The sequence below is a fragment of the Saccopteryx bilineata genome, chromosome 1 (genome assembly GCF_036850765.1).
Source record: "Saccopteryx bilineata isolate mSacBil1 chromosome 1, mSacBil1_pri_phased_curated, whole genome shotgun sequence".
Lineage (NCBI taxonomy): Eukaryota > Metazoa > Chordata > Mammalia > Chiroptera > Emballonuridae > Saccopteryx > Saccopteryx bilineata.
In genome coordinates this window covers 286,765,673-286,789,868 of record NC_089490.1, presented here as the reverse complement: position 1 = coordinate 286,789,868, position 24,196 = coordinate 286,765,673, and the positions used below count along the sequence as shown (strand labels likewise).

General features: G+C 37.0%; 1 protein-coding gene across 3 annotated transcripts in view; it reads left to right on the top strand.

The window, feature by feature from the left end:
- CDH18 (cadherin 18) overlaps window positions 1-24,196 on the top strand; it is a 713,946-nt gene that overhangs the window by 481,498 nt on the left and 208,252 nt on the right. For all 3 annotated transcript variants that reach the window (XM_066244055.1, XM_066244046.1, XM_066244062.1), the window contains exon 3: window positions 21,124-21,418. In XM_066244055.1, coding sequence (XP_066100152.1) covers window positions 21,124-21,418 — 295 coding nt within the window. The remainder of the gene's footprint in view (window positions 1-21,123; window positions 21,419-24,196) is intronic.

Sequence of the window (24,196 nt, the reverse complement as noted above, 5' to 3'; positions counted from 1 at the left end):
AGGTTCTACATACTAGGACCTGGACATTTGAGGGGGACATTGTAAGCTCAAAATAAATATAGTTTGGTTCTTTTTTAATCAAAAAGAGTGATGATCAGGTTCTATTACTCCAAAGTTTACTCCTCATTGATTCATTGTAGGACCCTAATTTTATAATGTTTGGAAAGGACATCTTAAAGATTATCTAAGTGGGTTCTACAAAGAATACAGAATGGAAAAGAATCTGAATATTTCCTTTTCTCCCAAGTTATATGATGATATACATTTTACTTTCAAATCTAAACTTCTAGCCCTGGCCGGTTGGCTCAGCGGTAGAGCGTCGGCCTGGTGTGCGGGGGGGACCCAAGTTCGATTCCGGCCAGGGCACATGGGAGAAGCACCCATTTGCTTCTCTACCCCCACCCTCTCCTTCCTCTCTGTCTCTCTCTTCCCCTCCCGCAGCCAAGGCTCCATTGGAGCAAAGATGGCCCAGGCGCTGGGGATGGCTCCTTGGCCTCTGCCCCAGGCCGCTAGAGTGGCTCTGGTCGCAGAGTGACGCCCCAGAAGGGCAGAGCATCGCCCCCTGGAGGGCAGAGCGTCGCCCCTGGTGGCCTTGCCGGGTGGATCCCGGTCGGGCACATGCGGGACACTGTCTGACTGTCTCTCCCCATTTCCAGCTTCAGAAAAAAAAAAAAAAAATCTAAACTTCTAAGCCCTAAAGGGCAATTTTGAATAATTCACTGTTTTCCTAAATATCTAAGTGTTCTTTCTTTCTTTTTTTTTTTTTTTAACTAATCCTAATATAACTGGGAAAAATATCTGGGCTGAGCACAAGTAAAACATGCTTTTCATGTTTTAGATCCTGTTCAAATCCTTATTAACATTGTTCCTGAAATGATAGGTTACTTTGTCTCACTTGTTAACCAAAATAACCAATCAAAGAAATTTTATGGTACGCTTACAGTGGTCTTTCTGTAGTTTATAGATTGTAAGCTCAATGGTAGGGGTATTATACCAATAGTTTCTGTATAGCAGTCATTGCATTGTACTTTGATGCTTCATAAATAGTCATAATTATTAACACTAAAAATGAGGCACACTTTACATGGCCTATATTTGGCATTTAATAAGTGCATATGTTGAAGACATTTGAAAAATCTATAAACCATTCTGACTGAGATAATGAAACCATTGTAGTCAATTACTTGCACCCCTGATTCTGATTACTCTAAGTATAGCTTAGCTTTTCTGGTCTGTACATTTATATGAATGGGACCAAAAAATATATATGTGGTTTTTTTTCTGTGTGTTTGGCTTATTTCATTTAGTATAGTTTTGAGAAACCTCCTAATGTATCACTGGTAGATTAATTATTCCCCAAACAGTGACTTAACAAAACAAATATTCATTAAGTCATCATTTCTGTGAGTCTGGAATTCAGACATGGCTTTGCTGGGTTTCTCTGATCAGAGTTTACATTAAGATTATGATTAAGTTGTCTGCTGGGAATGCAATCATCTTCAGTCTGAATTGTTCAGAAACCCCGAATCACTCACATGCCTATTAGCAAGCCTCAGGTCTATGCTGGCTCTCAGCTGAAAACATCAGTTCCTTGCCATGTGAGTTTTTCCAGAGAGGTTCTCACACATGTCAGCTTGCTTCCCTCAGGGTTCCAGGAAGAAAGAGTGCAACAAAGATTTGTAGATGACAAGAGCAAATAAACATGACTAAAGCCATCTCTTTTTAACCAATTTTCAAAATGACAATCCATCTCTTTTATCTAATTAGAGTTACTGTATCCCACCCTGACCTAAGGAGTGGGAACTATAGTATATATGTGTGTAAATAGTAGGAGATGGCGATCATTATGGATAATTCCAAACACTACCTACCAATTCTTCCCTCTGATACCTCAATGATTTGTATTCCTACCATCAAATACACTCATCAGCACATTGAGTCCCCACAAGTTACCATCCTATTATAGTGTTAGCTCAAACTACAGAATCTCATTGTTTAATTCAAGGTCTGTAGTTCTATAAAACCACAAAGATGTGTTATTTGCCCACGATGCACACACAGTAGAACAGACATAAAAAAGCCAATATAGGCCCTGGTCGGTTGGCTCAGTGGTGGAATGTCAGCCTGGCATGCAGGAGTCCTGGGTTTGATTCCCGGCCAGGGCACACAGGAGAAGCGCCCATCTGCTTCTCCACCCCTCCCCTCTCCTTCCTCTCTGTCTCTCTCTTCCCCTCCCGCAGCCAAGACTCCATTGGAGCAAAGTTTGCCCGGGCGCTGGGGATGGCTCTATGGCCTCTGCCTCAGGCACTAGAATGGCTCTGGTTGCAACAGAGTAACGACCCAGATGGGTAGAGCATCGCCCCCTGGTGGACATACTGGGTGGATCCTGGTCGAGTGCATGCGGGAGTCTCTCTGCCTTCCCGTTTCCAACTTCAGAAAAATACAAAAAGAAAAAGCCAATATATACTTAAAAAGATAAAATTCGAGATATAAAGTAGTCACATTGATCCACAGAAATTTTGAATTTTAGACAGTGAAATAGTACAAATTTCTTGATTAGTTTAAAAGACCTAAAAAAATCATTCTTATTTCACCCTCTGGACTTACCTTTTTTTTCCCCTAAAGACTGCATCATTCATTGTTTGTTTTGTTTGTTTTTTTGGTTTTGTTTTTTACATAAAAGGACAATTTTGTACCCAAGTAGTTTTTCTAGCTTATGTTGTTCTGCTATTGGAATTTTGGAAATTTGTCATCTTTATTCCCTAGAATTTTTTAAAACTTTATCCTCATTAAATTACATTGTTACACTAAATTATTAAATTACATTAGAAACTTTGTTGAAATTCATTTGTTATTTTTCATTTTTTTAATTTTAGCCATTGTTGTACGTGTGGTAGCTTGTGGTTTTAATTTACATTTTTCTAAAGATTAAGGATGTTGTTGATCACCTTTCCATGTACTTAATTGGTTATTAATATATCTTCTTTTGAAAAGTGTGATTTTATATTTTTTGTCAATTCTCAATGGGACTACGATTTTATTGTTAGATTTTAAGTATATTTATAAATTCTAGATAGCAGACTCTTATCAGATATATGGTTTATGAATATTTTCTCCCACTCTGAATTTTCTCTTCACTTTATTGAAAGTATGCTTAGAAGCACAAGAGTTTTTTTTTTAATAAATAAATTTTTACTTTAATGGAGTGACATCAATAAATCAGTGTACTTATATTCAAAGAAAACATGTCCAGGTTATCTTCTCATTCAATTCTGTTGCATACCCATCACCGAAAGTAAGATTTTCCTCCATCACCTTCTATCTAGTTTTCTTTGTGCCCCTCCCTCTCTCTCTCCCCCTCTCCCTCTTTCCCACCCCCTGCCCCCCTGTAACCACCACACTCTTGTCTATGTCTCTTAGTCTCATTTTTATGTCCCACCAATGTATGGAATCCTGCAGTTCTTGTTTTTTTTCTGATTTACTTATTTCACTCCGTATAATGTTATCAAGATCCCACCATTTTGTTGTAAATGATCCAATGTCATCATTTTTTATGGCTGAATAGTATATCATGGTGTATATGTGCCGCATATTCTTTATCTAGTCTTCTATTCTTTATATATATATATATATATATATATATATATATATATATATATATATATATGGTGCTTAAAGCCTTTAAGCAAACTCTTGGCCAATTCAGCAAGAATCCATAAAAGAGTAGTGTCCTTAACATGTTAACCAAGTCCAAGTTGGCCTCAATACCATACCAAATCCCTGAAACATGCAACCAAACCCTAGTTCAGTCTGTTAGGAGCTGTCACAAGGAGCAGGAGTTCAGGAAAAGTCCACATCCAGGAAAAGTCCGCATGGTACTGGAATTGTTGTCACAATTCTATACTTTGCATCTCACATCCAAGTCCCAATGACCACTGCTTCTGGCTGGTAATGATTTAGGTAGACTGGAAATGCCATCTGCAGCATGTGTGGATATGGAGCTTCTGTTCTCCTCTGCCTGGAGAGATGAGACCAGGTTGCTTTTCCCTGGAGCTCTGTGATTGTTGCTTGGTAAAGAGAACCTTGGGATACACAAACCTGGGTGGCAAAGGTAGATTTATAATCAAAGTTAGCAAAAGAGGGAAAGAGAGCTCTAAATTAGGAGTAGGTCCCAGCCTGAAATATGAGTGGGGCATTGAGGTAGGAGGAATAAAGGAAACACGATATATTTAAAAAAGCAGCAGAAAATAGGACTATCAACATCCACAACAGAGATCTTTGAGGGAAGAATAAAAAACCTGACTATTCAGGCAAGACATAGTCAAGTGGCCCTTGTGCAAATGAGATCAGTTTACCTGCTCCTTGGAAGAAATACCCTAGGCTCATCCAAAGTGTCATAAATGGGGCCGACGGCCCTGGGCACCTTCAGCCTTCAGTGGCAAACCCCAGCATTCTGGGCAAGGTTAGGTCATAGGTGGCTGGAGCAGGGCTGGAAGAGACTGAACCCTCCCTTAGAGGGGTGAGGGGGGAAGCCTACCTTCCAGTGTCTCTGTTTCATCAACAGAGGCATGTAAGTCTGGCAGGCTTTAGCTCAATGACCTTCCTTTCCACTCTTGAAGCAGGACCCAGATGGCATCCTATGAGACCCCTTTGGGGCGTTGGAGCCTTTAAGGGCATATCCTAAAAGCTGGTAGTTCCCCTGATCTCTATTGGGCTATTTTTGCCTCTTGGTATCTTAAAAGCCATGCTCAGAATATCTTGCTGAGGGGTTTGAGGATCCCCATCTGCCTATATAAATCTTTTCGATATATCTGAAACTATTTGGAAAAAGACAAAAAGATAAAACAGTGTTATTAGCTGGATCAAATAAAGAAGGTAGAAGTTTGCAGGAGAAAAAGATTTGGTGTCTCCTGTTTATCAGCATTCAAAAGAAATTTAATTTTTTTTTAAGTAAAAAGCATGATATGGTAAACTGTAGGAGTTCCAGGATATGACTACCCCCTTTTAAAATTTTTTAATTGACCTTAAAATATTTGCTGGGTACACTTTAATAATACCTCAACTTTAAAGATTGTAAGAATGACAAAATACAGTAAATTATTTTGCTCCATATGTAGGAGCATTTTCAGTTTAACCAGTTTAAAAAATCCAATAATAGAACAATGCATACAGACAATGAGCTATAACACGGTTAGCAGCCTTTCCTGTTCTTACAGAGGTTACTATAAATCCAGAATAGGTATCCACTGTAACGTGGACATAGGACTGTTTGCCAAATGAAGGTATATGAGTAACATCCATTTGCCAAAGTTGTCCTGGTAGGGGTCCATGAGGATTAACTCCAAATGAAGGGGCAGATTGCAGTATAGGACCCCTTGGACAGGATTTCCCAATCTGCCGTGCTGCTTCCTAAGAAAGTTGAAACTGTTTACACAGGGCTGCAGCGTTCTGATGATGAATAGTATGAGACTGAATTGCTCAATCTGTCATGGTTGTTCCAAATAATTTTCTTTTGGGTAGCTTGATCAACAAGGGCATTCCTAGGCCCTGGCTGGTTGGCTCAGTGGTAGAGCATTGACCTGGCGTGCAGGATTCCCAGGTTCAATTCCCAGCCAGAGCACACAGAAGAAGCGCCCATCTGCCTCTCCACCCCTCCTCCCCTCTCTCTCTGTCTCCTCCCACAGCCAAGGCTCCACTGGAGCAAAGCTGGCCCGGGCGCTAAGGATGGACCTGTGGCCTCTGCCTCAGGTGCTAGAATGGCTCTGGTTGCAACAGAGCAACACCCCAGATGGGCAGAGCTTCCCCCCCTGGTAGGCGTGCCGGGTGGATCCTGGTCAGGAGTCTGTCTGACTGCCTCCCCATTTCCAACTTCAGAAAAATACAAAAAAAAAAAAAAGAGAGAAAAAAAAACAAAAAAACAATGGCATTCCCTTGTGCTAAAACTCCAGGGAGCATGGAGTAAGCTTGAGTATGTCCTATAAAACATGGATCTCTATATTGACATACAAGTCTTTGAAGAAGGAGGCACTGCTGAAATAGATCATCAGCATTTGACCCTAAGACAGCAGTCTTTATAGTGGAAACACCATAAGTAAATATTTGCTGTCTGTATATAGATTTAAGGGGTAATATGGAAAATGCTGAAAAGCCATGATAATGGCAAATAATTCTAGACTTTGAGCTGATTTTTTTAAGTGTTTTTTTTTATTTTTTTTATTTTTGCATTTTTCTGAAGCTGGAAACAGGGAGAGACAGTCAGACAGACTCCCGCATGTGCCCAACCGGGATCCACCCTGCACGCCCACCATGGGGTGACGCTCTGCCCACCAGGGGGTGATGCTCTGCCCATCCTGGGCGTTGCCATATTGCGACCAGAGCCACTCTAGCGCCTGAGGCAGAGGCCACAGAGCCATCCCCAGCGCCCGGGCTATCTTTGCTCCAATGGAGCCTTGACTGCGGGAGAGGAAGAGAGAGACAGAGAGGAAGGTGCGGCGGAGGTGTGGAGAAGCAAATGGGTGCTTCTTCTGTGTGCCCTGGCCGGGAATCAAACCTGGGTCCTCCGCACGCTAGGCTGATGCTCTACCGCTGAGCCAACCGGCCAGGGCGACTTTGAGCTGATTTTAAGTTGACAGTTTCAGTATAAAGTTGTCCATTGATTTGCAAGAACAATTTGCCATTTAGTGGGAGTTTCCCAGAGCCATTGTTGTTGATTCTTTGAAAAAAGGAACAACAATAATTTTGAGGCTCAAAACCTATGAGCTGTAAGGGTCGCCTATGCCCCTTGATAATCCAGGAGGCAACAAGATCAAAATATGGAAGTGTATTCCATGGGCTATCAGTTGGCTCAATGTGCCCAAGCTGTAGTGAGCAGCTGCCCTAAGTTTCTCCTGAGAAAGGGGCCATTGGTCTACCCATACAGGATTATCTGATTTCCAAGTAATTGGGTCTGCATAATGCCTTATTGGGGTAGCAGGACCTACTAAGGCCCCTATGCTAAATTTTGATATCTAATCCACACCTTCTGGTATTGGGTGCCACTTCTATGGGGGTGAGAATTCCTCCGCTGTTCTTTCCCTAGTCCCTTGGTGGGCAAAAATCCCGGATCAAGCATCTGAGTACTGACTAAACCATTAAAACTGACAAGCAACGCTCCCATATTTTTCAAAACATCTCTACCCCACAAATTCACTGGCCATCCAGGGAGCACATAAGGCTTAAAAGATCCAGAATGACCTTCTTAATCTTCCCAACATAGAAAACTAGAACTTTGTTGAGGGGATTTACTCTGCCCTATACCTTGTAATTCTGTGGCTGGTGCATGAGTGGGCAAGGAAGGAGGCCAATGTAGCTTAGCAATAACAGATGCATCAGCTCCAGTATCTAAAAGTCCTTTAAATTTATGCTCATGTATTGTTAGTTCAATTTCAGGGCATTCCTGACCTATTTTTTTAATCCAATTGGCAAAATCAGAGGGGCCAAATCACCAATTTGCTTGGGGCCCCTTTTGCAGGATGTGGCCTGAGAAGCAAAATTAACATCCTTATACTATTCTTCTAACTGCCTGAATTAGCTGTGAGACACATTCTTATTTTTTTTTGATTAATTTTAATGAGATGACATTGATAAAATTATCTTCAGTCACCTTGTAACTGGTTTTCTTTATGCCCCTCCCCTCCCTCAACTCCCTCCCACTCCTCCCCCCAACCCTGTAATCCCAACACTGTTGTCCATGTCTCTGAGTCTCATTTTTATGTCCCACCTATGTATGGAATCATATAGTTCTTAGTTTTTTCTGATTTACTTATTTCGCTCCCTATAATGTTATCAAGGCCCATCCATGTTGTTGTAAAAGATCCGATGTCATCATCTATTATGGCTGAGTAGTATTCCATAGTGTGTATATATATATCAAAGCTTTTTAATCCACTTATTTTCTGACGGACACTTGGGCTGTTTTCAGATCTTTGCTATTGTGAACAATGCTGCCATAAACATGGGGGTGCATTTCTTCTTTTCAAACAGTGCTATGGTGTTCTTGGGGTATATTCCTAACAGTGGTATAGCTGAGTCAAAAGGTAGTTCGATTTTTAATTTCTTGAGGAATCTCCATACTGTTTTCCACAGTGGCTGCACCAGTCTGCATTTTCACCAGCAGTGCAGGAGGGTTCCCTTTTCTCCACATCCTTGCCAACACTTATGCTGTGTTGTTTTGTTGATGAGCGCCATTCTTACTGGTGTGAGGTGATATCTCATTATGGTTTTAATTTGCATTTCTCTAATAATTAGTGATGTTGAGCATTTTTTCATATGCCTATTGGCCATCTGTGTGCCCTCTTTGGAGAAATGTCTCTTCATTTCTTTTGCCCATTTTTGGATTGGATTGTTTGTCTTCCTGGTATTAAGTTTTACAAGTTTCTTTATAAATTTTGGTTATTAACCCCTTATCAGACGCATTGTCAAATATATTCTCCCATTGTGTAGTTTGTCTTTTTATTCTGTTCTTATTGTCTTTAGCTGTGCAGAAGCTTTTTAGTTTGATAAAGTCCCATTTGTTTATCCTGTCTTTTATTTCACTTGCCTGTAGAGATAAATCGGCAAATATATTGCTGCGAGAGATGTCAGAGAGGTTACTGCCTATGTTTTCTTCTAAGATGCTTATGGTTTCACGGTTTATATTTAAGTCTTTTATCCATTTTGAGTTTATTTTTGTGAATGGTGTAAGTTCGTGGTCTAGTTTCATTTTTTTGCAGGTAACTGTCCAATTTTCTTAATACCATTTATTGAAGAGGCTGTCTTTACTCCAATGTATGCTCTTACCTCCTTTGTCAAATATCAGTTGTCCATAAAAGTGTGGGTTTATTTCTGGGTTCTCTGTTCTGTTCCATTGATCTATATGCCTGTTCTTATGCCAGTACCAGGCTGTTTTGAGTACAATGGCCTTATAATATAACTAGAAAGCCCGGCGGTCATATGAAATGACTGCTGTTCTGGATATTATAAATTGTAATCAAAATGATTTGTGCAAAGGTGTCTGCTAATTCTAACTGAATTACCCAGGGTAGGGGCGAGGATGCCCCTTTGCTTAGTGCCCCACAGGGTTTCCCCCTTCTACTTGCTTAATTGCTTAAAGTAGAGTGCAATGAAGGAAACCACTGGTGGTACATTTCTTAAGAGCCACCGTTAGCTCAATAAATAAAGGTGATTTATTTAAATAATAAAATGTTAATTCACATGTCAAAGATCTCGTTGTACACAACATTTCTTGTGTAGATCTTTCCAACATTTTTAAGCTCTCCTGCCTTTGTTCAAGGGACTCATTTTGTCGAGACAGGCTTTTTTGTCTTGCATCTGAGGCAAGCCTTGTTTCTCTATGATCATCAGTCTCATTTTGCCGAGAAAGACGCATTTGCTCTGCGACTGAAGCAAGCCTTGTCTTTCTCTGCTCAGTGGTTTCTTTGTCAAGAGAGCCGTTTTTGTGCAGCTTTAGCTCCTTTTCTCTCCTCTTCAGTGCTGTATTTTCTAGGAGGCATTCTTAAAAGAAATTACATTAAGACGTAGTTTTTATGTAAAACAGATGATTGCCAATGCAAACAAATGTTCACCTTCCCCTGGACCCGCTCAATTTGCGTTCAGCCATGGTAACTTCACCCCATTGGCTAGTACAGTTATGCAAGCAACCAATAAGCTATCGGCGACAAACAGACACTTAAGCCGCATATAATAAAGACTTCATATCCGGAAGTGTGATACCTCCCGCTTTATTCTTCCTTTTCAAGTTTGCTGAGGATATTTGTGTTCTCTTTTGGTTCCATATAAATTTTTGGAATATGTGTTCTATGTCTTTAAAGTAAATCATTGGTATTTTAATTGGTATTGCATTAAATTTATAAATTGCTTTGGGTAATATAGTCATTTTAATTATCTTTATTCTTCCTAATAATGAGCATGGTATATGCCTCCACTTGTTTGTATCTTCCCTGATTTCTTTTATCAATGTTTTATAATTTTCCAAGTACAAGTCTTTAATCTCCCTGGTTAAATTTATTTCTAGGTACTTTATTTTTTTTGGTTGTAATGGTAAAGGGGATTGATTCCTTAATTTCTCTTTCTGACAGTTTATTGTTAGTGTATAAAAATGACTCTGATTTCTGAGTATTGATTTTATATCCTGCCACTTTGCTGAATTCATTTATCAGGTCTAGTAGTTTTTTGACTGCAACTTTAGGGTTTTCTATATACAATATCATATCATCTGCAAAGAATGATAGCTTTACTTCTTCTTTTCCAATTTGGATGCCTTTTATTTCTTTTTCTTGTCTGATTGCTGTGGCTAGGACTTCCATTAGTACTATGTTGAATAAGAGTGGTAAAAGGGGGCACCCCTGCCTTGTTCCTGATCTTAAGGGGATTGCTTTTAATTTTCTCCCATTGAGTGTGATATTGGCTGTGGGTTTGTCATAGATGGCCTTTATCATGTTGAGGTATGTTCCCTGTAGTCCCACTTTGCTGAGAGTTTTGATCATAAATGGGTGCTGGATTTTATCAAATGCTTTTTCTGCATCTATTGAAATTATCATGTGGTTTTTCTCCTTCCTTTTGTTTATGTAATGAATTACATTCATTGATTTGGGAATACTGTACCAGCCTTGCCTCCCAAAAATAAATCCCACTTGATCATGGTGTATGATTTTTTTCATATATTGCTGGATCCGGTTTGCTAATATTTTGTTGAGGATTTTTGCATCTAAGTTCATCAGGGATATTGGCCTATAATTTTCTTTTTTTGTGTTGTCTTTGCCTGGTTTTGGAATCAGAATTATGCTCACCTCATAAAAGGAGCTTGGAAGTCTTCCTTACTCTTGAATTTTTTGAAATAGCTTGAGAAGAATAAAAGTTAGTTCTTTTTTGAATATTTGGTAGAATTCACTTGTGAAGCCATCAGGCTCAGGACTTTTCTTTTTTGGGAGTTTTTTGATAGCTGTTTTATCTCATTTGTTGTAATTGGTCTGTTTAGGTTTTCTGATTCTTCCAGATTAATTTTTGAAAGATTATATGTTTCAAGGAATTTGTCCATTTTATCTAGGTTGTCTAGTTTTTTGGTGTATAGTTTTTCATAGTATTTTCTTACAATATTTTGTATTTCTGTTGTGTCAGTTGTTATTTCTCCACTCTCATTTCTAATTTTATTTATTTGAGTCCTCTTTCTTTTTTTCTTGGTAAGTCTGGTTAAAGGCTCATCGATCTTGTTTACCTTTTCAAAGAACCAGCTCCTGGTTTCATTGATCCTCTGTATTGTTTCTTTAGCCTCTATGCCATTTATTTCTGCTCTGATCTTTATTATTTCCTTCCTTCTACTAGCTCTGGGCTTTACTTGCTGTTCTTTTTCTAGTTCTTTTAGATGTAGGGTCAAGTTGTTTATTTGAGGTTTTTCTAGCTTCTTGAGGTATGCCCGTAATGCTATAAACTTCTGTCTCAGGAATGCTCTTGCTGTGTCCTATAAATTTTGAGTTAATGTATGCTTATTATTGTTTGTTTCTAGGAAATTTTTTATTTCTTCTTTGATCTCATTGTTTACCCATTCATTATTTAATAACATGCTATTTAATTTCCAAGTGTTTGAGTGTTTTTTAATTTTTCTGTTGTGGTTGATTTCTAGTTTAATGTCACTGTGATCAGAGAAAGTACTAGATATGATTTCAATCTTCTTAAATTTGTTGAGACTGCTTTTGTACCCTAACATGTGGTCTATTTTAGAGATTGTGCCATGAGCGCTTGAAAAGAATATATATTCTGCTGTTTTAGGGTGAAAGGTTCTGAAGATATCTATTAAATCGAGTTGATCTAATATGTCCTTTATGTTTGCTGTTTCTTTGTTAATTTTCTTTCTTGAGGATCTATCTAATGATGTTAATGGGGTATTGAAATCCCCTACTATTATAGTATTGCTGTTGTTCTCACCCTTTAAGTCCATCAAGGTCTGCTTTATATATTTAGGTGCTCCTATATTAGGTGTGTAGATATTTATAATGGTTATATCTTCCTTTTGGTTTGCTCCCTTTATCATTATGTAGTGACCTTCTTTATCTCTAACTATAGTCTTTGTTTTAAAGTCCATTTTGTCTGGTATAAGTATTGCTACCCCAGCTTTTTTTTCATTTCTGTTTGCGTGAAATATTTTTTCTATCCTTTTATCTTCGGTCTGTGTGCATCTTTTGATTTAAGGTGTATCTCTTGTAGACAGCATATGTATGGGTCTTGTTTTCTTATCCATGCAGCTACCCTATGTCTTTTGATCAGATCATTTAATCCATTTACATTTAAAGTTATTTTTGGTATGTAATTGTTTATTGCCATTTTATTTCTTAAAACTGTATTCCTCTTTTGCTATATTCTTTTTCTCCTTTGATCTGTTTACAACAGGTCCCTTAGCATTTCTTGCAACCTTGGTTTGGTTGTAGTGAATTTCTTGAGGTTTTTTTTGGTCTGTAAAGCTTTTTATTTCTCCTTCAATTTTAAACGATAGCCTTGCTGGTTAAAGTAGTCTTGGTTTTAGGCTCTTGTTCTGCATTACTTTGAATATTTCTTGCCATTCCCTTCTGGCCTCGAGTGTTTCTGTTGAGAAGTCTGATGTCATCATTATGGGGCTCCTTTTTTTCTCTAGCAGCTTTTAATGTTTTCTCTTTATCACTTAGCTTTGGTATTTTAATTATGATGTTTCTTGGTGTTGATTTCTTTGGGTTTCTCCTTAATGGAGTTCTCTGTGATTCCTGAACATGTGAGATGTTTTCTTGCCTTAATTGAGGGAAGTTTTCAGCTATGATATGTTTGAACAAAGTCTCTATCCCTTGTTCTTTCTCTTCTTCTTCAGGAACCCCTATCATGCGGATGTTATTTCTCTTCATGTTGTCACAGAGCTTTCTTAGAGTTTCCTCAGACTTTTTGAGTTTTTCTTTTTTCTGCTCTGCTTCCTTGCCTTTATTTATCATGTCCTCTAACTCACTGATTCGATTCTCTGCTTCATCCGTCCTGCTTTTAATTCCTTCCATTGTGTTCTTTATTTCAGATACTGTATTTGTCATTTCTGACTGATTCTTTTTTATTATTTCAATGTCCTTTTTTATATCTGCTATCTCTTTATTTAGGTGTTCGTAATGACCATCTATTGTTGTTCTAATATCTTTGAGCATCCTAACAATCATTATTTTAAACTCTGCATCTGGTAATTTGGTTATATCTGATTCATTTAGGTCCTTTTCTGGGGATTTCTCTTGGTTCATTTATGTTGCATTTCTCTGCCTCTGCATTTTCTCTTCACAGGAGTTGTTGTGATCACGTGCTCGGTTTCACAAGCCTTGGTGGCCTTGGCCTTTGCCCTGTCCCCATGGGTGGCGTTATGCTTGGTCCTGAGGGCATTGTCGAGCACCTTTGCTCAGCTGCGGGTCTCTGCCTGTTTCCTGGCTTTCACCCTGCCCTTGCAGGAAGAGCCTGCTCGTGGATCGGCTGTTAGCCTTGGCTCTACTGGCCGGGCAGGACTGTGTGCCCATGCTCAGCTCAGTAGCGGAACTCTGCCTGTTCTTGGCTTTTGGCTCCACCCCCACGGGAGGAGCTGGCTCCCAAGTCAGGCCACAAGCCTTGGTTCCACAGGCGGGGCAAGGCTGTGCTCTTGTGCCCATGCTTAAGGGCTGATCTCCACCCCTTCTGGGGTTCCAGCCCTTCTCCTGCAGGCTGAATTACAGGCTGCCAGAAGCTGGGCTTGACTGCTTTTGTACGCCTACTCCTCCCCAGCCAGGCAAGACTGAGCTCACATGTGAGCCCAGTGGTGGCCACCCGGCTTCTGCCCCAACCGACAGAACTGCGCCTCCACGTCCGGCTGCCGTACGCCCTCTGGCGAGCCCTCAGCCATGTGGGGTGCGGGCGTTGTAGCTCAGACCCTAAGACTCCCTACTGTAGACCCAAAAGCTTCCTCCTTCTAAGCGACTCTGCTCTGAGTGCCAGGGGGGAGCTTGTTTGGCTGCTCTTCTTCTTCCCTTTGCTGGTATTGCTGTTTCCGGGGGAAATATTCACTTCAGATTTGGGGAGTGACTCATCCCAGGGGTTAGGGTGGATGTCTCTCAAAATGTTTCTCCCTGTGCCTCCTAGATTACACTCTCTTTCTGCTACTCTGTTATTCTCCTCTCTTTCCATTCCCCGGAGCCCCGGGTGAGTGGTTGTGAGAGAGGTTTTCTGCGCAGTCCCTTTAAGAAGGATCCTGGGTCTGAGAAATCAATCTCTTTCTCACAAACAGTATCCTGACTTGTTTCCAGCTAAATACTGTCCTTTCGCCTTTTCTGGGCTCTGGGGCTGCAGGCTGGGACTTTGTTCCTGGGGCTCAGGACCCTCCCCTTTCTGCTAAACTCACTTCCCACCATGTGAGTCTGTCCTGGCTGCCATTCGCTCTGGGGAGCTGGGTAGCCCTCTCTGCATTTCTGCTTTTCCTAACAGTCTCGGTGTGGCTTCTTCAGTGTTCCTTGGTTGAAGAGTCCTCTTAGTTTAGTCCAAAGTTGGTTTTTCCAGATGATAGTTCTTAAAATTAGTTTGTAATCTACTTTGGTTCTGGGAGGTGGATGTTGGTACATCAACCTACTCCAGCGCCATCTTGTCTTCCCCCACAAGAGTTTTTAATATTGATAATATTCAACTTATGAAAAATTTTGACTGCTTGTGTTTTTAGTGTCAAAGCTGTAAAATACTGTCCATTTTCATTTAAAAATATTTATACCTATGTTTGTTCTAAGACTTTTATAGTCTTAGTTTATGTGTTTAGTTAATTTTTAATCCATTGTGAGTTAATTTTGTATATGAAGTCTGCTTGAAATGCAATTTTATTCTTTTGCATATGAATATCTATTGTCTTTTCAAAATTTATCAAAATGTTCTTCCTTTTTTCATCAACTTATTTGGAATGTATTGAAAATCAATTAATAATCAATATATGGCCTGACCTGTGGTGGCACAGTGGTATAAAGCGTCGACCTGGAAGTGCTGAGGTCGCCGGTTTGAAACCCTGGGCTTGCCTGGTCAAGGCACATATGGGAGTTGATGCTTCCAGCTCCTCCCCCCCTTCTCTCTCTCTCTCTGTCTCTCCCTCTCCTCTCTAAAATGAATAAATTAAAAATAAATAAATATATGAGTTAATTTCTGACCTTTTATTTCTATTTCACTAATTGTAACTCTAGGACCACATTGACTTGATCACACAGCTTTGAAGTAAGTTTTGACATCTGAAATATACAGTATTCTTAATTTGTTTTTCTTTTCATTATTGTTTTTTGTTTATTGTCCACTTTCCCCCACTGGATATAGATAAGGTCTTCCAGGGCAGAGATGTGTGCATGCTTGTTCTGTGAGGTAGCCAAGTACTAAGCTTCATGACTGACCTATGGTGGGTGCCCTGGCCCTAGAGCAAATTAAGCCTGAAATATCAAAACATTACAGAAGACAAAAATGACAAAACTGAAGTTACTCTACCTTGAGCATATGATGAGAAAGCAGGGGTCTTTCCTTAAGACTATAAGGATGGAAAAATAGAAGGTGGCAGGAAGAGAGAAAACCCAAATAAGAGATGGTAGACTCCGTAATAAGCATACGTTGATAGGAGTTGAGCAGAGCTGTTGAAAAAAAACAGGATGTTGTGGACATCAGTTATTTTTACTGCTACCATTAGTTGGTGCCAACTAAATGGCATGTAACAGATGCATACATGTTCATATTCCTAGTCTGGGACTTAGGGGATAACAGTCAAACAAGTGCTGCCTCCTGTTCCTTTTTCCTTCTTTCCATTCATTTACAAGGTTCTCCAAGAATACTCATAAGGAAGTTAAAAATGTCAATTTACCAGACTTTTGCATGTTTGCAAAGACCTTTGATATTTCTAGTCAGACAAATGCCTTACTTATTTTCTTACCCTTATCTAGGTTCCTAACCTTTTAATTGATTAACGGTAGCACTTTGTTCTTTAATGGTACCTTTTTTACTATAACTTTTTACATTTGATGCCAACTTAAAACTGATAGTTCTGATTTTTTTTATTTTTTTGAGCATAAAGATACCAATGTGTTAGTGACTAAGACCATTATTATTTGATTTTTTTTTTCACATCAATCACTTATTGATAGTTAAGTTTTATTCCATCTGCTTGTAGTTTGAGTAAAATATAGCATGTTTTGGATTGAAGAGTATATAGGTTTAATGATGTCAGTTCATGGTTCTCACATTTATCTTACCCTGAATTACTTGTATGTTATGTATTGAAGAGAATGATAATAATGGAATTACTATATGACATTTCTGAATTTATTTCTGACTTCCACTAGATTGTGGTAAACATAAGTTCCTACTCATAGAAATGTACATAAATTATGTAGTCCAAAATACTAAAATTTTAAGTCAGTGACCTACCTTTTTTCGTAGAGTTTGAAATCCTTGCTGAAAACAGCTTTTGAAATTAATTGTTTTATCACCTTCTCCTTAACCTTTTAAAGTTATAGTTCCACAAAGGATAGAATATTTATCTTGGCGAGTCATTCTGTATTAGACTGAAAGCTATAAATTTTAAAGTTCTGATCCTAATGTGGCCCAGGGGAATAAAGAGTTTTCTCCGGTGAACTCAGTGAGTAACATAACTTTTCTAAGTGGCAATAGGTTATTACTTAACACTAAGAGTAAATATTAGAGTAATGCCAGAGAAATATTTATTTTGCTTTACTTTGGTGACTACTCTTTCTGTTTGTTTTCTTTGTTTCCTAGCCTGTTTCTCTTTTCCAGAGAACAGCTAATTAACCCTATGTATGTGATCAAATACACAAGGATTACTTATCCTTCCTTTATAGCAGCACAACTATGCTTCAGCATTAATATATCACCCATGCTGAAAAATCTCATAAGTATACAAGTTTGTTCCCACCACTCTGTGTTATGATAAGACACTGCTACTGCTGTCTCAGTAAATCTTCTAACCTGTCTGCTAAAAAGCATTCATTATATTTGACTAAAATCAACTTTACATTTCAAATATTTTTATATAATTCAATATAAAAATAATGAAAATCTTTCAAATGATATGGAAGCTAGTTAAACTTACAATGTAATATTTTCCTGGTTATTAAATCAGTACCATATGTATATCCAGAGTAATTCTATGTCACATGCTCTATTTCCAATCCTTTTCATTTTATGTCTCATTGCTCACCAGCTCAAAGGTATACACACTTCTGTCCAATTATCTGTATTACCTGATTATCTATATTCAAGAACTTTTCTCCATTTTTTACGATTTTTATCTGTCATATTACTTTTACTACTTGCTCATTCATTCATTCATCATTTCTTACCTGACAAAATCTAATAAAAAAATATATGTTTTTCCAGGACCATAAAGACCACTTAAAAGCCAAACAAGACAATACAGCCAAGTTTCTCTCACGTTTCACCTTTGATGCAGACAGTATATTGCCAAAAGACCTAAATATTTGAGAACCGTTGTGGTAGAAATGAAATAATCCTAAGAATGCATCACATGTTGCTTCACAAATGGATATTATCTTAATCATGTAAACCATTAATTAACTGACTAAATGTCTTTCGTTGGTGTTACATAAAACTAATCATTTCAGGATTCCACCAGACCAACTGAGAGTTTAAAGAGTCCATTAATAAAATATTCATCTAGCCGACCAGGCTGTGGCGCAGTGGATAGAGCGTCAGACTGGGATGCGGAGGACCCAGGTTTGAGACCCCGAGGTGGCCAGCTTGAGCGTGGGCTCATCTGGTTTGAGCCGAGCTCACCAACTTGGACCCAAAGTTGCTGGCTTGAGCAAGAGGTTACTCTGTCTACTGAAGGCCCACAGTCAAGGCACATATGAGAAAGCAATCAATGAACAACTAAGGTGTTGCGACAAAAATCTGATGATTGATGCTTCTCATCTCTCTCCATTCCTGTCTGCTGTCTGTCCTTATCTACCCCTTTATCTGACTCTCTATCTCTGTAAAAAAATAAAATAAAATAAATAAAGAAAAGAAAATATTCAGTTTAAGTGTTTAAATAATCACTTAAATGATTTTTAGATAATTTTTTTTTCAGAGAAGAGAGAGGGATAAATAGGGACAGACAGCAGACAGGAACGGAGAGAGATGAGAAGCATCAATCATCAGATTTTTGTTGCGACACTTTAGTTGTTCATTGATTGCTTTCTCATATGTGCTTTGACTGTGGGCCTTCAGCAGACAGAGTAACCTCTTGCTCGAGCCAGCGACCTTGGGTCCAAGCAGGTGTGCTCAGCTCAAACCAGATGAGCCCTCGCTCAAGCTGGCGACCTCTGGATCTCGAACCTGGATCCTCCGCATCCCAGTCCGACGCTCTATCCACTGCGCCACTGCCTGGTCAGGCTAAACTGAATATTTGCAACAACTAATATGATCTAAATATTTTATAATATTTTAATTTAACTTTTACTATGTTAGACAACAATATAAATACTTCTAAATTGCAATTCACTGATTTTATTGCATATATATTTTTATATTAGACATAACTTCTGAAACATTTAAACTAAGTGGTTTATTTAATTCTAAAACCTTTATGAATATGGAAACAAATCCAAGTCTTAAAACAATCTAAAACAATAAAATTATTGGAATATTTCTCTTATAAGAATTACTATATTTATGTAAAGCATAGAGTATATAATCTATTTAATAGATGTTATAAAATGACAAATTTGCTATTTATTTTGTTACTTCTGTTCCTGGTCTACATAGATAAGCCCTTTCTTTTTTTTTTTTTTTTTTTTTTTTACAGAGGCAGAGATAGACAGGGACAGACAGGAACAGAGAGAGAGATGAGAAGCATCAATCATCAGTTTCTTGTTGCGTGTTGCGACTTCTTAGTTGTTCATTGATTGCTTTCTCACATGTGCCTTGACTGTGGGCCTTCAGCAGACCGAGTAACCCCCTGCTGGAGCCAGCGACCTTGGGTCCAAGCTGGTGAGCTCTTTGCTCAAGCCAGATGAGCCCGCGCTCAAGCTGGCGACCTCGGGGTCTCGAACCTGGGTGCTTCCGCATCCCAGTCCGACGCTCTATCCACTGTGCCACCACCTGGTCAGGCGATAAGCCCTTTCTTTTTAAAAAATAAATATATATTTATTATATGAACTCTTAATCCCAAATTAAATCATATCAGGTTAACTTCATTAAAAACATAGAGAAGTATGCAAATATATACTGAACATGAGTCAACTGTAACAATTGTTATGTCTTTCTGATATTAGTTCTTAAAAGACCACTTTTCCTATAAAGCATTTAATTAGTTATTTTTACATTATACATATTTATAATTTATATGTAGTATAACAATAGCTAATATGGCTATCTGACCTCTTATTAATTTAATAATAAGAATGTGTCAGAAAAGGTTCTAAAAACATTTGTTCAAAGAATTTGTTGTTTTACTCTGCCATATTCATGAATTGATGCAGAGATAGAGAATATGAAACAGGCTGCCAATGGATAAAATGATTCATCTTTTCTTCTAGGTGCTAAAATGATGTCAAGAGACAGAAAGAAACAAATACATTTTTATACATGCATATAACTCTCTTCACTCAATTCATTCTGTATTCTTCTCTTAGTAGTTAATTTACTAATGAAGTGTGAATCTTTGAAAACTATGTTTTTCATTTTTTGCCAAGGAATTTTTACTTCTTTTTATAAGAGCCCTCCAAAAGCAGTTAGGAAATGATTTAATTTGTTCAATCTTGCTGAGTGAGTCTCATCAGACTCTTGTCACTGTTTATGTCTTGTTTTCAAAAAGAAGTAACTTTATTCCTGATATCCTATGACTTATATTTCAATTGACTTCATTATTTTAAAAAAAATAGTGCTTTCTTTATGTTGTATTGTATTTTTCTATATTTTATCTTTAAATTTTTTTTCTAAGAGTTCAGAAACTTTAAAGTAAACCTTGAAAATTTTTAGTTTACTATGGCAAGAAACCAAAGTGCTATGTGAACAGATCATATTTTTTCAATCTTTCAAGTGTCAGAAATGAGCAAAAGGTAAGAAGCAGGGCTTATGTGACCAAAAAGGTTTCATATAAAGGAGAACTGTTCAGATCTTTTGGGAAAAACAGTTCTACAAATATATAGTCATGATTTGAGAAAATACTACACTTGATACTAACTAGACATATAGCAGTGACATTCATGGAAATATTTAACTGAGTTTTGATGTTTTAAGTTTAGTAGAAAATTAAGTATGAACTAACCTCAATTTAAAAGCATTTACTGATGTACAAATGACAAAATGTAAGTGAATATTGTCTTAATGTTATATATAATTCTTATTGATAATCACCTCTACTGAAATTTTACTTTTCTGGTTAGTAACTGTTCAAAGAATATTCAATCATTTTAATTTTAATAAGTAATATTTACTAGTGTATCTCATTTAATTAAAAATCAGGGCTAACTTATTTATTAAATCTTTACTACTATTTTAATTTTGAGTTAAATTTTCATATGCTAAGAAAGAAAATATTCCACGTGAGTGTTTATAATTCAAATCTAGACAATTAATCTAGAAATGTTTTAATTAAAAATTAATGTCTATGACAAATATGTACTTGTGCCAATTTTTTATAATAAGATTTAATCTCAATTTCTCACCATATTTTTTTAATTTTAAGTTTAAAATAGAATTCCAAACAAATACAAATAGCACATTTTTTTCTACAAGTATGGAAACAGTTTTTCTCTGAGTGACATACTAGTAATTTCTTTTCCCATTCTATTCTATATAGGTAGTAAAATGTTTATTTAGTAAAATAACAGCAAGAGTTATTGTGGGTTTTTTTATAAGTATTTTAAATTATCTTAAATTAATAAGTGGATGTCTTTTACAGATTATAATAAAAATACCCATATTAATAGTAAGTGGAGCAAAATGACAGAAAAATAAATGGTTATAGTAACTCACAAGGCACCGAATAAAAGTCATAATCAAACTAATTATTGATAGGTGGTTTTCAGAAAATACTGTGTAGAGTTGGCATATAATTGCATGTTAAATTATTCTATATTTGTTTTATAGCTGCACTCCAATTCTGACAAAGGTGATGGGTCTGTCAAGTACATCCTTACGGGAGAAGGTGCTGGGACCATATTTATCATTGATGACACCACAGGTGACATCCACTCAACAAAAAGCCTAGACAGAGAGCAGAAGACCCACTATGTGCTTCATGCCCAGGCTATTGACAGACGGACAAATAAGCCTCTTGAACCAGAGTCTGAGTTCATCATCAAAGTGCAAGACATCAATGACAATGCTCCAAAGTTCACAGATGGCCCTTATATCGTTACTGTGCCTGAAATGTCAGATATGGGTAAGAAAAATCACTTTTATACTTCAACTTAGTATATTTTTGAGGTTCCAAAAATCTTCTTTTGAATACTGATTTTCATTTGTGTGTATGTGTGTGTATAGAAATTTAAAAAAGTTTCAAAATATTTTAATACCTTTCTGTGACTAAAAGCATTAAATTTATTGGTTCTAGATATTATAATGTTTATTAAAATTAATTTCTAAATATGTAAGTGTAATTACTAATTTGATCTCAAGGAAACATGATCATAATTTGGAAAAGACTTGCAATTCTTGATTAACTGTTATTTATTTTTGACTATGTACATTTTTCTAGTGTATTGTCAAGAACATACCAGCACATTTAAAGTGACAATTTGAGATACGAAAAGGCAACATAATTTTGGCGGTCTTCTGCTCTGTCTTTTAAGTTTGTAGTTTATGATCCAATTATAATAGCATTTATACAGATAATGGCTACATTAATGAATAAAACTTTACATATACTTCTAAATACTTACATACATTATATATTTTTATATATACAACAAACCTGTGAAGTATTTTGGATACCATTTTTAAAATGTGCCAACTAGCATACAGTAGTTGAGTAATTTTTCTAAATTCACATACCATACATATATATATGCATATATATATATATATGTATATATTTTCCAGGTCTCCAGTCACCCTGAGGGCCTGATTTTTCCTCACCACTCAAAAATATCTGTGATCTAGCTATTTTATTTTTATCTCATATAGTTAATTTCCTGAATATAATTAAAGTTCAGGTATTATAATAATTTTTTACTATTTCTGACACTTAACACTTATAATTAGACTATATTATATGAGTAAAGATTATTGCCAAAATTTGTACGTTAAACACAGTATGGATAAAAACAATGGACAAGTTGTAGATAGCTATGCTTACCTCAAGTTTACTGCATATATAAGATTATTTTAAATTAAGGTTATTATAATCATCAATCAAATCACTGTGTATTCAATATAGGCATATAGTTTTTTTTAATTTAGAAAGATATTTTAAGTTTCATTGAGGTATACTTGACATGTTGCACTGTAAAAGTTTAACATGTATAGCATAATTACTAGACATATCTCATATACATAGGGTTTTTTGATGATAAGCTATAGTTTCTTCTCTGTCCAACTTCAGCCCATTTTAATGTTTTTTTGAGCTAGCCATATAGCTCCTAACACTATTAGAGATGCAGGTTGGAAAGAGAAACAAAGGTCTCCTTCTTTTCCAGAGTGGCAGAGAAAAAAGCATTTGCCAAATGGGCTCCAATGGACCAGAAAAAATCAGTGAACAGGGGCTAGGCTTAGAGAGCCTGGGAGAGGCCCAGAAGTTACTCAGGCTCATTGGTCTCTATGGAAAACCGACAGGAAACTAAAAGGTTCAACACTCTTAACTTTAGCACGTGAGAGTTTGTGTGGAAAACGTAAACAGACTTCCTCCTCTTGCCATGTCAGGGAATGAGAGCCCATCTACCAGCCCCCTTTTGTCAAACAAAAGCAAAGAACTTTATGACTTGTGAGAATACCACTGGTAAGGCCATATAGGGGCTACATAAGACCCCCAAGGGACACAAAGTCAGAAAGGCAAACATAGCCACAGGGACAATAGACAGAAAACTAAGCAGAGTAGGTACCATTAAGAAAGACAGTGTATTGAGAAGTAGAGAATAAGAGAACTAATATTTTAAGGACATTGCAAAGAAATTTCTGTAAGTCAAAGCCACAATTTCTGTAAGTAAACAACAAAAAATTAGTATATGAATTGTCATGAATGCTCACTATAGGACACAAATTATTATTCTGCAACTTGAGAACATATCAGATGAAAAAGAGTTGGAAAAAATCAGATAGCAAAACTACAAAAATATGGAAATTGTGGGAAAAGATGAGACTTAGAAAATATGTTCATTAGATCTGTTGTGTGATTAACATATGTTCCTAGAGATCAGAATAGAGCAAATGAAGAAGGAACAATATTTCCTTAAAGTGAAGAATATACTAATATTACAAGTTTAATAGATTGTTATAAGTTCCAAGAAGGGGTTAATAAAATAAGAATCAAACTTCAGTAAATCTTGGCAAAGATTCTAAACACTAAATAAAAGAGAAATTTTTATAAATTTTTACATTTTAAAAAATGTCCTACTAAGAAAGATAATATATTGAGATCATCATATTTATCACTTGAAATACTGGACTCTAGTTGACAGTTGAGTATCATTTATAGGTTGTATGAAAACATAATTCATCTGTCAGGGTGAAAAATATTTGAAGAGTGATCCAGAAAGTATATAATTTTCTAGATAAGTTTCTTATTTAACTAAATTTTTGAGAAAATAGTTGAATTTGCAAAACACTCGCTGCTCACAAAAATTAGGGGATCAAGGAACATGCAAATAACTCCAGTGCTTTCAGCCTTTTGTAGACTGTGCATTTTCACCAGTGAAATAAAAGTTGGGTTTGCATCTCATTTGCATATTTGAATAACTTTCCTTGACTTGTTTAATAAAAACAAATTAAATGCTTCTTTTTTATCGTTTCATATTCATTTTGAAATATCACTTAGTTTTTGTGAGCTGTACGGTTGAAATGAACAGAAGAAAGATCAGAGAGTCAAGAAAAAGGACAAGGACAGAAAAAATGTTATCAGCAATGCACTCTGATATACGTGTGAGTGTGAGTGTGGGTGTATGTGTGTGCGTGGACAGAGTTAAATCTGAATGGGTACATTTAAGATGCTAACGAATGCAGTCTA